The sequence below is a fragment of the Homalodisca vitripennis genome, chromosome 3, assembly GCF_021130785.1.
Source record: "Homalodisca vitripennis isolate AUS2020 chromosome 3, UT_GWSS_2.1, whole genome shotgun sequence".
NCBI classification, from domain to species: domain Eukaryota; kingdom Metazoa; phylum Arthropoda; class Insecta; order Hemiptera; family Cicadellidae; genus Homalodisca; species Homalodisca vitripennis.
Genome location: NC_060209.1, coordinates 139,087,413 through 139,101,881, shown reverse-complemented (window position 1 = coordinate 139,101,881; position 14,469 = coordinate 139,087,413). Strand labels below are relative to the sequence as shown.

General features: G+C 32.6%; 1 protein-coding gene across 2 annotated transcripts in view; it reads left to right on the top strand.

Annotated features, from left to right (window-relative positions):
* Positions 1–14,469, top strand: part of LOC124357560 (netrin receptor UNC5C-like) — a 195,376-nt gene that overhangs the window by 145,308 nt on the left and 35,599 nt on the right. For both annotated transcript variants that reach the window (XM_046809477.1, XM_046809476.1), the window contains 3 exons: positions 10,427–10,590; positions 12,134–12,294; positions 12,778–12,994. In XM_046809477.1, the coding sequence (XP_046665433.1) occupies positions 10,530–10,590; positions 12,134–12,294; positions 12,778–12,994 (439 nt within the window). In that variant the 5' untranslated portion in view covers positions 10,427–10,529. The remainder of the gene's footprint in view (positions 1–10,426; positions 10,591–12,133; positions 12,295–12,777; positions 12,995–14,469) is intronic.

Below are 14,469 nucleotides of genomic sequence, written 5' to 3'. Positions count from 1 at the left end.
ACCTCGTTCTTCAGTTGCAGGTGTCATAAAGAATGAATACCGATAGGCTCGAGATGTAGGTGGACTGTCGCTAGGCACAGCTGTTGTCTGACCTTGACCGCGATAATCAGCTGATGCGATAAAGTGTTTATTTATAATCTCGGCTACAGCTCTCACATCAGTCACAACAGTGCCATTATCTAACATAACCTTATCAACAGTTTTGTATAGTTGTATAACCTTATCAATATATAGTTGTAAGCTACCAATAACTGTTTCTATTTAAAAACTTATATTTCTCTTGTGTTCTAAAATCTTTTTATCATACCAAGAACAATATGTGATAGGTATGGAAACATTTTACGGACTTGTTGCGAATTATAATTGTCAAAACTTAGAAAAATAAAAAATTGGACAGAAAATTAGGTTTTAATAAGATTATTTCTTCAACAGAGGGGCATACGTGAGCAATATGTTTTTTTTTTTTATTCAATGTCCTCGTACATTTAGATATAACGTTTGATAATTGTTGTATTTAATTTGCGTTATCTATACAGCAACTGTTCCTCCACCTTCATCAAAGTAGTCATCGGTAGCTTTGCTAAATGTCATCATCCAAAATTTCTTCAAACTATTCCTTTATTATGTATCTGTAGTGTAGGTTTATTTCGATTCGTGTTTACTAAAGCTATCTCATACTTGTTTGGACATTATTTTAAGTTATCAGAAACCAAGGTTCGAACCCGAATATCTGAGTAACAATCTAAGCTATCGCGGCATGTTCAAAAGGTAATTTTCATGTCCTCATTGTCTTTACATTTTTAAATTATTAATTTTTACCATCATATCAATATTGAATTAATATGTAGGCTAACTGCAGACGATTACACCGTAATTAAATCCTTACAATTATAAAACTGAATTTAAATTTACCCAACCAATACTCTGCTACGTGTGAACATGTTTAATCCTTAGAACTCTACTTAAAGTGACGTGTCAATGTGTAACTAGTAAAATTCGTTGTCACAATATAAAATAAGATTCTAGAGATTCATTTAAAATTCAAACTTTATGTATTAATAAATTTATAGAAAATAATATTATAAGTATTATATTTTTTGTAGATTGTTACAATTAAAATTGTATTCATTGTATTATTTTTAATCATTGTGAGGAACTCTATTACTAAAAAATATATTAGATTAAGAAACAGTAAAGCTATTACTATTACAGATAAATAAAAATGTTCCAATATTGTTTTATTGCAAGGTCTTTCAGAATTAATGATTCCATTATCAGGCACTTCATTTTTGTAATAAGTATTTTAATTTTTGTAGATTGTTACATTTTAAATTGTATGCATTGTATTGCATTTGTGTAATATTTACCGTCGATAGTAAAACTTTTTCCCAATGCTCCAAGATTCTTCATTCAGTAAAGCTATTGTATAGAAATAACTTAAAACTTCGATGAGATAAAGCATTAGAGGGTGGGGGTGAGAACTGGAGGGGTAGAGGGGGACCACTCATATTAATTGGTCAGGAAGTCACTTTTTACGTTACAAGCAAAATATATATCTCGTTCCTTTCCTTTTTCATCATCAAACTCACGCATATGTCATGTCCAGAACATTTACCGTTACTGGCATTACCCTTTTTAGAAATCATTACACACTGCAATCAACAACATTAAGGGAATCATTTATTAATATATAAACCCTAATTTACAAGAACAGTATGATTTTAGGTTACTATTTTATTACTGTGATCTTCTTTTAAAACTACTTTTTTATTTGTAGGAAAATTTGTGTTACAAATTTTAAAAGATATTGATTTGTGTACTAAATTTTACGGCATAGCAACACTTCCAATAAAAATAAACTTTGCTGATATTTCATACGTATTAACTAACGTTCATTAATTGTTTTATGAGCATCTCGTTATTTTCAGCAACTTCTTCATTTTTATTCAAAACCATATTGTTATTTAAATATTTCATTTGTAATTTAACTCTGTTACTGCTTAATCCAGAAAAACGACTAAGAAAGTCAATTTCATTGAGTGCTGGATCTCTTTGACATTTACTTAGCAACCACCCACAATTAATTTCCGCGCTAATTTAGGTTAATCTTTATCTTAACGAGCTTTTATAGTCATTTTTCAAACTCGTCGTCAGCATTTACAATCGTAACTTGTAACATGTGAAACGTATTATTTAAATTTCATTGTTCTAATCAATACAATTATTTCATCTTTATTTCATAAAACTATTGTATTGTTTCATTTGGAAAAGGCCGTAATTAAAACTTGTACACAAATAATAACTCTCACAACTCACACAAGCCATTAAATAATTTTGTACATAAATCGTATTACATGACTTGTCAGATCATGGAATACAATATTGTCTGACTATCAAAACAATTACAACATCAAAAAACAATGAATGGAAAAATCTCTACTACTCTTGAATCGGATGTCATTAATACTGTTGGATTTGTTTTCAGTCAAACAAAAGTGTTCTGAAATAAAACAACTTTGGACATTTTGTAGTGTGAAGCCATTAACGCAAACAATCAATCAAGCTCTCGCGGCCCGAGACAAACACAAGCCCGTAAATGAAGATGAATCGTTTCCGTTAAATTAAGACCCTCAAGCCAGGCAAGACTTACACCAGAAGGGGTGGGGCATGAAGGGGAAGGCGAGTAATTATTAGCATGCGGTTGACATCCTCACGCAAGAACCGCGATGTTACGGCTCAACTTGGAATTGGGGAATCGCCTGCCCTCTTTTATACTTATAATGCTTTCTTCTAAGAATGGCAACTGAACAGTCGTGTGTTGTTTTCGATTGTGTAGTGAATCTGAATTTGTGAACCGGGGTGTAATTATTTTCTAGGAATCGATAGCTAATTTGCATTGTACTGCCACACAACCTAATTTTAAATGGAATCGGTGCAGGAATTTTCAGCAAGAAATAAATCGATCGACAGCAGCAGCGTTAGTTTTGGTGGGGCTCACCTCGCTCGCTCGTTTCCTCAAATTGTGGTTAATGGTTCGTTGAATTATGTTATTGCCTAGTTATTACATGATTGTCTCCATTAAATACTGAACATTATGCTGTCTCACAATGTCTAAGGACTTCTTCGAGTACACTACATATACACATTCACAATTTGGTCCATTATGCAAACGTGCAAATGTCGAGAATGGTTCAGAGTAAACTAATTATTAATTTAAGAATAACTGTAGGTTTTATTATGGAATAAAAATATACTATATTTTTGATCCTGATATCTGAGTAATGTGTACATGCTTAATTTCTTCACAATCTGTCCACTGGATTCTGTGTGGTTGACAATCAAACATTCAAACATCTTCAAAAACTTTCACATGTATAATATTTATAGAAGGTCTATGTTTGAAATTGTACACTAATTATAGTTTGGATTTTTCCGTTTTTCGCATTTGTGTGCCTACATTACTACCGTTTAGATCACAATAAATATCGAGTGCTTAATTAAGCATGCAGCATTACTCCTATAAAGTAGAGTTATAAAGTAGAGGCATTCATAGTTTGCGGCCGTGAAAGCCAAGAATCAAATATTCTCTCTATTAACATCAATGTTGAATTTCAAACGAAACCACAAAAAATGTTTACTGTACTTTGATTTGACAAGGAAATTAATTGCTCGCAGTATATTAAAAGAGAAAGCGTAATTATTTGTCTTGTAATTACTTTTCCGCTTCTAAACTAAGCTTATAAATATTTATAAAAACAAAGTTTCTTTTAAATCTTTATTAAATTATTTTAAAGCAGTTTTATCATTTTTAATAAGCATCCAATACATTTTTATTTCAAAAGACAAATTTCTTAGAAAATGTGTACCAAAAAATATTCAATAAAAGGAAATATCACAAAACGTCTTGTTTAAAACCCTCCTATCCTCTGTGCTTAGCTGTTTGCATTTTCATAAAAATGTGATAATCTGTCATAACATTTGATAGTTAAATGTTTATTATTAAAAATGATTTAGTATTCATTAAATTGTTTTTATTACGATTTAAACCGGGGATAAGCCTCTGTAGCCAAGATTTATAAAGTATTTAAATTCAAGTAATGGAAGAAATTAAAATTTGAATGTTTCTGGGATACATTCTGGGAATACAGAATTCTTAGGCTTCCAATGTTAATGAAAATATAAATAAAAAGTACAGGTATTAAATCTATATTGTCATCTAAGTAATTCAATGGCATCATTTAATTTATAAGACCATGCTATAAGAAAACTATATCCTTTTAAATATTTCTTTTACATGACCAAGTTTTATCTTGCAATTGCATCTTTTTGTATCACATAATTACTTTGTCGTACATTTAAAATTTGACACCGCCTCCAAAAATTGTATGATATTGGTTTTGAAAACTCTTATTTTGTAATTTAAAACTTTTTTTATTCCTTGATTTTAGTACAAGTATTTAGTATGGATTATGTTTATTTTAATAACTGTATTTTTGTGACCAATTTTGAATATTCTCTTTTGCAATTACAAAACACAGTTAAAGGTATTTAGGGACTACAATGCAATATTTGGTGGCTCCATTTAGCAGATATGTTGTTTTGTGCCGACCCCCATTGAACGTGCCGATACATAATGGGGCATTCATTTAATCAAAGCTAAAATCCTTGACTTGTTCCATACAGTTATACTCAAATATTTCTTGGCATCCATGATATAAATGATAGTAACAACTAGAAAAGTACATATTTTCTAGATAGTACATCTTGACAACATATTCCATCTCGTTGCACTTTGTAATGTTTCAAAGGCCTCTTGGTGGAATTCTGATACAAGTAAAAATAGTTTCTAAGCGTCTTTGAGGTGAGCTCATTATTTTCTGGACTCGAAAAGTATTACTTATTGGACTTTCTTATCTTACTGTTCTAAGACAAATTTCACAAATTTCTTCCAATAGAAGTTTCACTCAAACGATCATTACGTATAAAACATTTGGTGTGTTCCCTAACATCTGAGAGTTAAGCTATGGTCATTAAAAGAAATATACATCTCGGCTACAACTTATTCCGTCTCGTTGCTCTGTACTATGATTCAAAGGATTCCTAGAAGAACATCATTTGGAATCATGATGTAAACTGAAAAGCTTCCTACAGCAACTCTGAGGTATAAATGGTGATTTTGAACAATTTCAATCTGATAACTCAACCCTTCTCTCATTTCTCCAGACGGATTCGACATTGATTATAACAGGAACGAGACTCGTAACGTTACTGTGAACAACAATGCTTGCCTAGTTTTTGTAAGGTAGGTTAAGGTCATCAAAAGATAAGTACATCTTGGCAACTCATTCTATCTTGTCAGTCCATATCATGATTCAAAGGATTTCTCCATTATATGGAATACTAATGTAGCCTAGGAAGTTTCTCACAACAACTTATAGGTAATATATGGTGATTTAAAAAGTACAATCTCCGAACTCAATCCTGCCTTATGGCTTCAACAGGAATTCTACGCTGCTTCCAACAAGGACGTCAATCGGACCACTACCATGAACAACGGTATGTTCCGTAGCATCTTTGATGTCAAGTGTGGGCATTGGAAGAAAGTTAAATCTCGGCATCTGCTCCATATCATGTCTTTTGTACACCTACAGGGGCATTTTCTGAACACTGATGCAGACTAAGAAACTTCCCACAGTGACTTTAAGGTAATCAATAGTGATTTTTAAATTCCATACACCGCAACCAATCATGTCCCGTTACTTCAGGACGGTTTTCATATCTCTTACCTGAAATAGTAACGTCATTCCGAACCCGAACACGAAAAGTTATGTTTCCTAGCAATTTTTCGGAAAACACCAGTCGGCTTACATAGGAACCCGTCGCATTGATAAACTTCCTAAAATAGGCAACATACATAAGTTTTTTCGTATGCTTACTAATATTCCTAAATAAAATACGATTTCCCGTTGATACTATACAACTAAAATGCACGAAATAACAACTTTTACCGTGCCAAATCTCCACAGTTACGATAAATATTTCTTAAGAACACTTTTTCTACAACGTAGATATGTGAGGTTATCATGATACTTCTACATACGATATTTATATATCCCCCCTTCTTCTCAGTTGACTTCCGAACTTCCAAACTCTCGTGAAAAGAACCTTGGGTACCTCTCTCGTGTTTTGGTAGAAATCTCTGCATGAAATATAACGTTCAAGTTTGCTGAAGTTAAAATACCAGTATTTGAATACTATATAATCAGTCTCCTCGGACGTAAAAATGAACTATTTATCATGTTTCAGTATACTAATAAAAATAAGTGATTGATCTGCAGGTGTATAGAGAGAGAGTAGTGATGCGGTGTTCTTACGGGATTTAGCATTTCTGAAACATAATTTCAACTGAAGGAAACATTAATGTACGCGTATAACACACGGCCACGGCTGCGAACTGCTGACATAAATGAACAGAGAGTGCAGTGAACCTATGCTATTCCATGATCTCCGAAACATTATTTCGACTGAAGGAAACATTAATATACGCGTATAACACACGGCCACGGCTGCGAACTGCTGACATAAATGAAACAGAGAGTGCAGTGAACCTATGCTATTCCATGATCTCCTATGCTATTCCATGATCTCCGCAACATTATTTCGACTGAAGGAAACATTAATATACGCGTATAACACACGGCCACGGCTGCGAACTGCTGACATAAATGAACAGAGAGTGCAGTGAACCTATGCTATTCCATGATCTCCGAAACATTATTTCGACTGAAGGAAACATTAATATACGCGTATAACACACGGCCACGGCTGCGAACTGCTGACATAAATAAACAGAGAGTGCAGTGAACCTATGCTATTCCATGATCTCCGAAACATTACTTCGACTGAATGAAACATTAATGTACGCGTATAACACACGGCCACGGCTGCGAACTGCTGACATAAATGAACAGAGAGTGCAGTGAAGTGAACCTATGCTATTCCATGATCTCCGAAACATTATTTCGACTGGCTGAAACATGAATATTTTGTGCTATGAATATATTAATCATGCATGGTCAGGACTGTGAGCTTTTGACATGCATGAGAACAGAGAGGGTGGCGAATCGGTGCTCTTACACGATTCAAAATCTGACGCGTTATTTGAACTGGAGAGAACATTAATATATTATGCACGGCCAGGGCTGCGGCGAATGAATGTTTGACGCTTTCAGAAGATTTAACTCACTCGGAAATTTATTTCATTGTTTGTAATACACTCCCCACTTTCTTTGTTCGAAACGTGAACTGATTTTATGTAATCCTGCTATACTGAAACTGTTTCATTGTACAGTATAAGTACATGTTTGTGAGAATTTCATCTGAGCTCATGGACAATGTATATTTTTGCATTTGGTTTCATAAAGATTAAATTAAATTAAATGCTGTAGATCTGTTGTAAATTGTTAGGTACTGTTTTATGTAAAATGAATTACAGGGGTTCCTTATTAAACTATTAGTAAACACGTAACGCTAGAGGTTCTATGGGTATTATTATTGTACCAAATAATAGTTCTTCTCAATAATGACTTCAAACGCATCACTAAAAGCCTTAAAATTTTGCTTAGCTTTTTCTAATCATTATTAAATAAATTCCATTCTCTCTATATGCCAAGCAAACTCTTATTGCAAGAAAGAGGTAGAATAAAATATGGCTTATTGTCGTCAAATATGCCATTGTCGTTAACTCTACAATTATATTACAACGATTTCTGTCACGGATGTACACAATGGCGTAGCGAAAGGGGGGTCCGGAACCCCCGAAATATTAAGACATATTAAAAAATAAATTAAGCATGGAGCAGGAAGGGAAAGGAGAGTTATCATTACTCTTGTCTACAAACATTAAATTGATTGATTTAATTGATTAAAGTGACCGTTGTTACAAATATAATTGTCCTTCCGTTTAAATCATAAAGTATCAAACGATACTTTTGGGCTCGGCCTTTCGGATAGTGTAGTGTAATCACGGTATTTGTATAGGGCGCGGTCACGTGACGTCACAAAGTAACCTGAAACGTAACACGGCGAGCGGTTTAAATTAGCGACCACTTCGTTCAAATTCGTCTTGAGGACTTAAAATGACTGCTTAGAATTAAGTTACGACGTTGATTTTAGGTGTCATTAAACTGTAGACAAGTATATAATTATCGAAAAAAATTTAAAAATCACTTTTGGTCGAAAATACACCTGAAAAACTGTACTGATTAGAACTTCAACTAATTTGGACTTCAGTGATTGAGGTGAACGTGGTATATCCGATTGAGTTAGGACGACGATTTTTGTTATCATTAAACTGTACCACTGTACACGAGTATCTATATAGTTATCAATAAAAAATACAGAAAATCACTTCCGGTCGAAAAATACCGAGGAAAAGCTCTATTGATTCAGATTTTTACAATTTTGGATTTCACTGGTTAAGTCGTTGAGATAAAAGTGGTACTTAGAATGATGTTAGGACATTGATTATAGGTATCAATTGAACCTATACTAACTAATACCTATATAATTATCGAAGAAAAATTGGAAAAATTACTTCCGGTCGGATAATATACCAGAAAAACTCTACTGATAAGAAGTTCCGACTATGGATTTCATTGACTGAGGTATTATTTCATTTTCCTTAGTATATTCCGATAGGAAGTGATTTTATTTCTCTATAATTATATAGGTATTAGTCGGTGTTCAATTAATACTAAAATCAACGTCCTAACATAATTCTAAGTACCACTTTTACCTCAACCACTCAACCAGTGAAATCCAAAATCGTCAAAACTTGAATCTGTAGAGCTTTTCCTCGGTATTTACCTGCCGGAAGTGATTTTTTCTCGATAATGATATAGGTAGTCATATACAGTTTAATGACAACAAAAATCGTCGTCCTCACTTAATCGAAAATACCACGTTTACCTCAATCTCTGAAGTCCAAAGTAGTTGGTTCTAATCAGTAGGGTTTTTCCGGTGCATTTTCCGACCGTTAGTTTGATCTGTACCCGAGATATACATAAATAAAACTGTTTCTATTTATGTATATAATAAATTTTTCTATTTTTAACACTTTTGAAACATTTTTATTTTCGTACAATGTACATTTAGAATTTTGGGAATTCATCTTCAGGTACTAAGGTTAAGTTAAATTATGAAAATAAATAATTAAAACCAAATTGTTATGTGTTTTAACTACCTTGGTGGCTAAATTTTATGTATTTAATTTTATGTGTGATCAATGTATAAATATTGTTTAAAAGTCTATCGAATAATAAATTTGTTCTTAGAAAATCTTTGTCATTTAATAATATATTATGATTAATTTTGGCACTTTTGTAAATTTCATAATGTTCTAAAGTAGACAATAGGCGACTTTTTTCATGTGTGTAACATTTCTAGATTGTTTTCGATGTTAGTGTATGTACGGCCGGTGTTATTTAAATGTTCTGCATATTTTTAATTTGATGATGTTTTCAATGCTTTTATATGTTCATTAAATCAAATTTTTAAGGATCGACGGTTTGTCCAATATAGTGGGATTGGCAATCGTTGCAATTTAATTTGTATACTCCACTATTGTTGAATTTTGAATTTTGATTTTGGTTTGTTGAATTGCTTTTGTTTTTGATTAAAAGTCCGAGGTTGTTCGAAGTTTTGAAAGCTAATTGATATCCTTGTTTATAAAATGATTTGTTAATTTTGTGACAATGTTTACCAAGGTAGTCTGTTTGAATGTATTTGATATCTCTTTCTTCTTTCTTCTTATTTTCTTTTTTTGTGTAGTTCTTCGATAATACATCAATCATCATACATCATATATCCATTATTTTGGGCTATGTATTTAATAATATTTAATGATTTATAAAAATCTTCAGTTTTCATTGAAATTTTGTGTAATCTGTCGATCATTGATTTGAATGCAGCCATTTTTTTGGTGATGTGGGTGATTCGGTGAGGAAGGAATAACTAAATCTGTGTATGTCGGTTTTCTGTAAATTTTGAAATTGTAATTTCTGTTGATCTTGGTTATAGTCAAATCAAGGTAGTTTATTGCATTATTTTCTTCAATTTCACTGGTAAAATTTAGATTATGATGGATTTGGTTTAAATAGGTTTTGAACATGTCTATTTGTCTTTCATTTCCTTTGAATAGACATATTATATCATCTACATATCTGTAATAATAAATTATTTGTGTTAGATGTTTGTTTTTATCGCTTAGTATGAATTTGTCTTCTATTTTGTCAAGGATGTATATTATTATATACATATTTATCAAACACTTTTCGAGGCTACATCTCTAATACGTTTCTATTTATCCTTTATCACGTTAATTACCGTTAAATTGACAATATTCTAACATATTAATATGTTGCAGGTTGGACATGAACGCTAGATCTGTCAAATATTGCAGACTTGGAATATAAACAGTATTAAAAACTGTGTAAAACGCAACAAAAATGTAATACCCGCAGTTGAAAATGCTTTATGCAAGCGTCGTTTTGTGTTTTTGTCACATCATAATAACTTCGTCAAACCAAGGTAAGTTTGTATTTTCCGTTTTTATACTGCGAGTAAAATTAAAGCAAAATCCACCTCTTGCTAATGATTGGATACATTAAAATTTGAATAACAATTGAAATATTTGTCACGAAAAAATACTAGTAAACATATGTAGAAGAATCAAAAAACAAATTACACTACTACAATTACAATTACTAAATAAACAAAGTAAAAATTTGGGAAAAATTATTGAATAAAGATAAATGTTGATTTCTTAGTGTGATTTATAAGTGATTTTACATTAATATTTTAGGTAGACTTTCTCTTTCAGGTTAATATTATATTACGAGTATTTAAAGAACTTGTGTTAGAATATTTCTAATTTTAAACTTATGTAGTATCTTCTGTTGAGACTGGGCAGTAATTTTACGATGTATCATGTTTCCCGCTTAATAAAATTGAAAAATAGTAATACAATTTTACATTAGTTATTGATTGTAGGGATATTATATATTTCTTTTGAATAAGTTTAGTATTAGACTATTTTTAAAAAATATTGTAAGCATTAGACATAAATGACTACATTTATACTTCAGCACACCTCATGGACCAACAAGAGAGAGTTCAAATACTCATCTCTGAAATTTTTATTATTTCATTAACGTGACCAAAAACAATAAAAATCTATAAGTGTCACTGAAGTTGATAACAAGGAACAATCACTAGAATTCGCTAGTGCTGCGTTCTCATGGCGGCGCGGTGAACAGTGAACTACAAACACTTTCTAGTGAGATTTCTGTTTGTATATTTTCTTTGATTGCAACAATTAACGTGTTCTGGTTAAAGAAAGTCCTGTTACAGTCTAAAAGGCTTGAAGTTATTTGCAATCTACTTAAACACGATAAGTAGTGTTTCTTCACTTTGGTAGAGGAATTTCCTTTAAGAAAGAAATATATTCCTATAGTCCACTAAGGTAATTTTAGAATAAGGTCGAATATGAGTGAGGAAGTAAAAGTTATGCCAACATCAATCAAAAATATCACTAAATATTACGACCCTCGTCAAATTGCTGCTGGTTTTATTTTTTCTTAAGGTAAATCCCTCTATAAATTTCACAAAAAACTAAACTGTGTGCAAACTGGGTCTCGGCTCCAGGACAGAGTTCCGGTACCTAAGAACAAAAAATTTAAAATTGTTTGTGAACATTGGATTCAAAACATTTTAACATTGTCTTAAGTTGGCATGGGTAGTTTTAATGTGTTCATTGATGTAATACTTCATTGGAATGTCCATTTACAAAGTATTATTTTAAATTACAGCACACTATTTGGATTAGAAAACAAATATATATTATTTTAATCCAAGACTGATAGTGCTTTACTGATGACATAATGATATAAAATTAAACAGTTATTTTTACATGTTATTACGTAAAGTTAATTTCACCACAGATTTTAGCCTTTAAGAACATCAGGTTTGCTACCAAAGAGGACACCTTCTTGTGATTTCAGAAAGCAATGTAAAACAATAGGATTGGAATTCAAGTTTACAAGCACTATTTACGGGTAATGTCGATTTGCAGATGTAGAGTCCATGGGTGAGGAAGATGGGTTGTTGGACGATGCCCTGGACTTGCCCTTCACTTCCGAGCACCTACCGGTGTTCCTGGAGGAGCCGGTGGACACCTACGCCATGAAGAACAAGCCAGCCGTTCTCTACTGCAGGTCTGCACACGCGCTGCAAGTGAGCTGATATTCTCTTTCTTTTCTTAGCTCTCACTGTATAGCCTCACATGTTTATAACCATTATAAGTTCTCTTTTACACTAAATTACCACATTAGTTTTATCAATGAGGTCGAGATGAAATGAATACTATTTCTGGATTTCATTAAATTCTAATAATTTTTGCAACATGTATTAAAACGTTTATAAGATAACCTTCACAATAATGCTCAGTTATTTGTAAACATATTAATGTCATATTTTAATTTTAATTCATACGAAGATTTCCTTGATTTGACAGTTTAGTTTGAATAACTAATGTGTTTATGAGCTTTATGACTTAAAATTAATTGTCTATATTACAATAAAAATTTGCATCAATGCGTTGAAATAAGTTTAATATATGCTCAACGGTTTTAAAAGAAGAGTATTTTATAAAAGAACTGTTGATACTAATACTTTATCCTAACGATACCAATTTCATAATAATTTATACATTTCCAGGTGTTCTTCAAGTGTAGTGGAGAAGCATACCACAGACTTCTCCCCCAGCAAGTTTTTGTGGACCCTGAGACAGGAGTAAGAGTTGTAGAGACTGCCATCAATATCACTAGGAACATGGTGGAAGAATACTTTGGCAAGGACAGGTTCCAGTGTCAGTGTGTGGCCTGGTCCTCTCGTGGTGAAATAGAGAGTCAGCCAGCAACTGTTGAGAATGCTTGTGAGTATATGTTCTATATTTCCCACATAGTTACATGGATTCAGTAATAATAGTAATTGTAGAAGTTGTCTTAAAAATAAAATCACTTAGATCAGAATACTTTGGCAGTGTCAGGTCTTAATTTCACTATGTACTTGGCCCTCTCGTGGTGAAATGTAGTCAGTCTTCCAAGCTAAAGAATACTTATTATTACTTCTTTCTATTTTAATTGGTTCTCAAATAGTATGAACATCTATCTGCCTTCAAAGTCTATCGGAATATTGTAAAGGAATTTTTATCAGAAATAATAATAGTATATGAGCCGAGAACCAAGTTTTTTGTAAATATTATAGTGGAATATTTATTTAGAAAAAGATTATGAGACGTGCTGGTGTTGGTAGAGTTATTGGAGGTTAAAAAATGGCTAAAAATATCAAACTATATTTTGTATCAAATTATTTTTAAACTTAGCAGTTGCTTAAGCAGATACTTAAGTAATAGCGGTACTGTATCACCAAACGCGATTTAGAGGCTGAAAGTTGAGATTTCTAGACAAATACTCACACTTCATATAGTTACTTAAGAAGAAAACATAATCTTTGAACAATAGTAAAAGATTATATGCTCTCTAGTGTAGACCGTGGCCAGAATTTTTTACAGTTACAACTTTTTTGTGACCTGCACATTATTTATCTGCACATTAAAATTCCAGGAGCCGAAACTCCCGACGGGTGAAACACTATACCTGTATATCTAAAAGTTTAAGCCAATACACTGTAAATACCCAGAGACCGATAGCTATCAGAAGCTGTAACTCCCCCAAATGCTAGGAACTCCCACAGGATAAAGATTCAAGAAGTTTCCGGACGTTGTGCACTGTCCTTCCAACTTTCAAGAGAATTAAATGAACTTAAATTTAACCTAGCCAGCAAACTAATTTTACCATGTGCAAGGTTTACCTGCTGACTTTAGTTTCTACCATATTACGAGTATGAGTCAGTGATTATTCAGTGATGAGTCAGCGCGCTCGGAGAGTAAACATCGTTATCAGTGCGTGCTCCTGCTACTGTGTTTCGAGTGGTCGTTGATCTAGTTCACGTTTCTACAAGTCGTGCAACAGTGTTTAATTGCTATTTTACACAGCGATTTTCGTTTTAACAATTATTTTCTGTAAAAATGTTGAGCTGTGGTGTATTCGTCAAGAATATTAAAATTAATCAATCTAAACTCACCTGTTTTGACTGTAAACGAGATTTCCATGCGGCATGTTTGAAATATAGCAAGGCTGACGTGGATTGCCTAAATGAAGAGGGTCTAGTTTGGAGGTGTAAGGACTGTCAATCCACGAGGAGGAAAAGCATGAGACTCGAGTCTGCAGCAGATGAAGGTAAACCATCTCTCGAAGATATCATGAAAGTGGTTACCGATATAAGAGATAGCCAAGCAAAATATGAGAAAAGTTTTATAAGGCCTGTGAATCAATGGACTCACAGCTC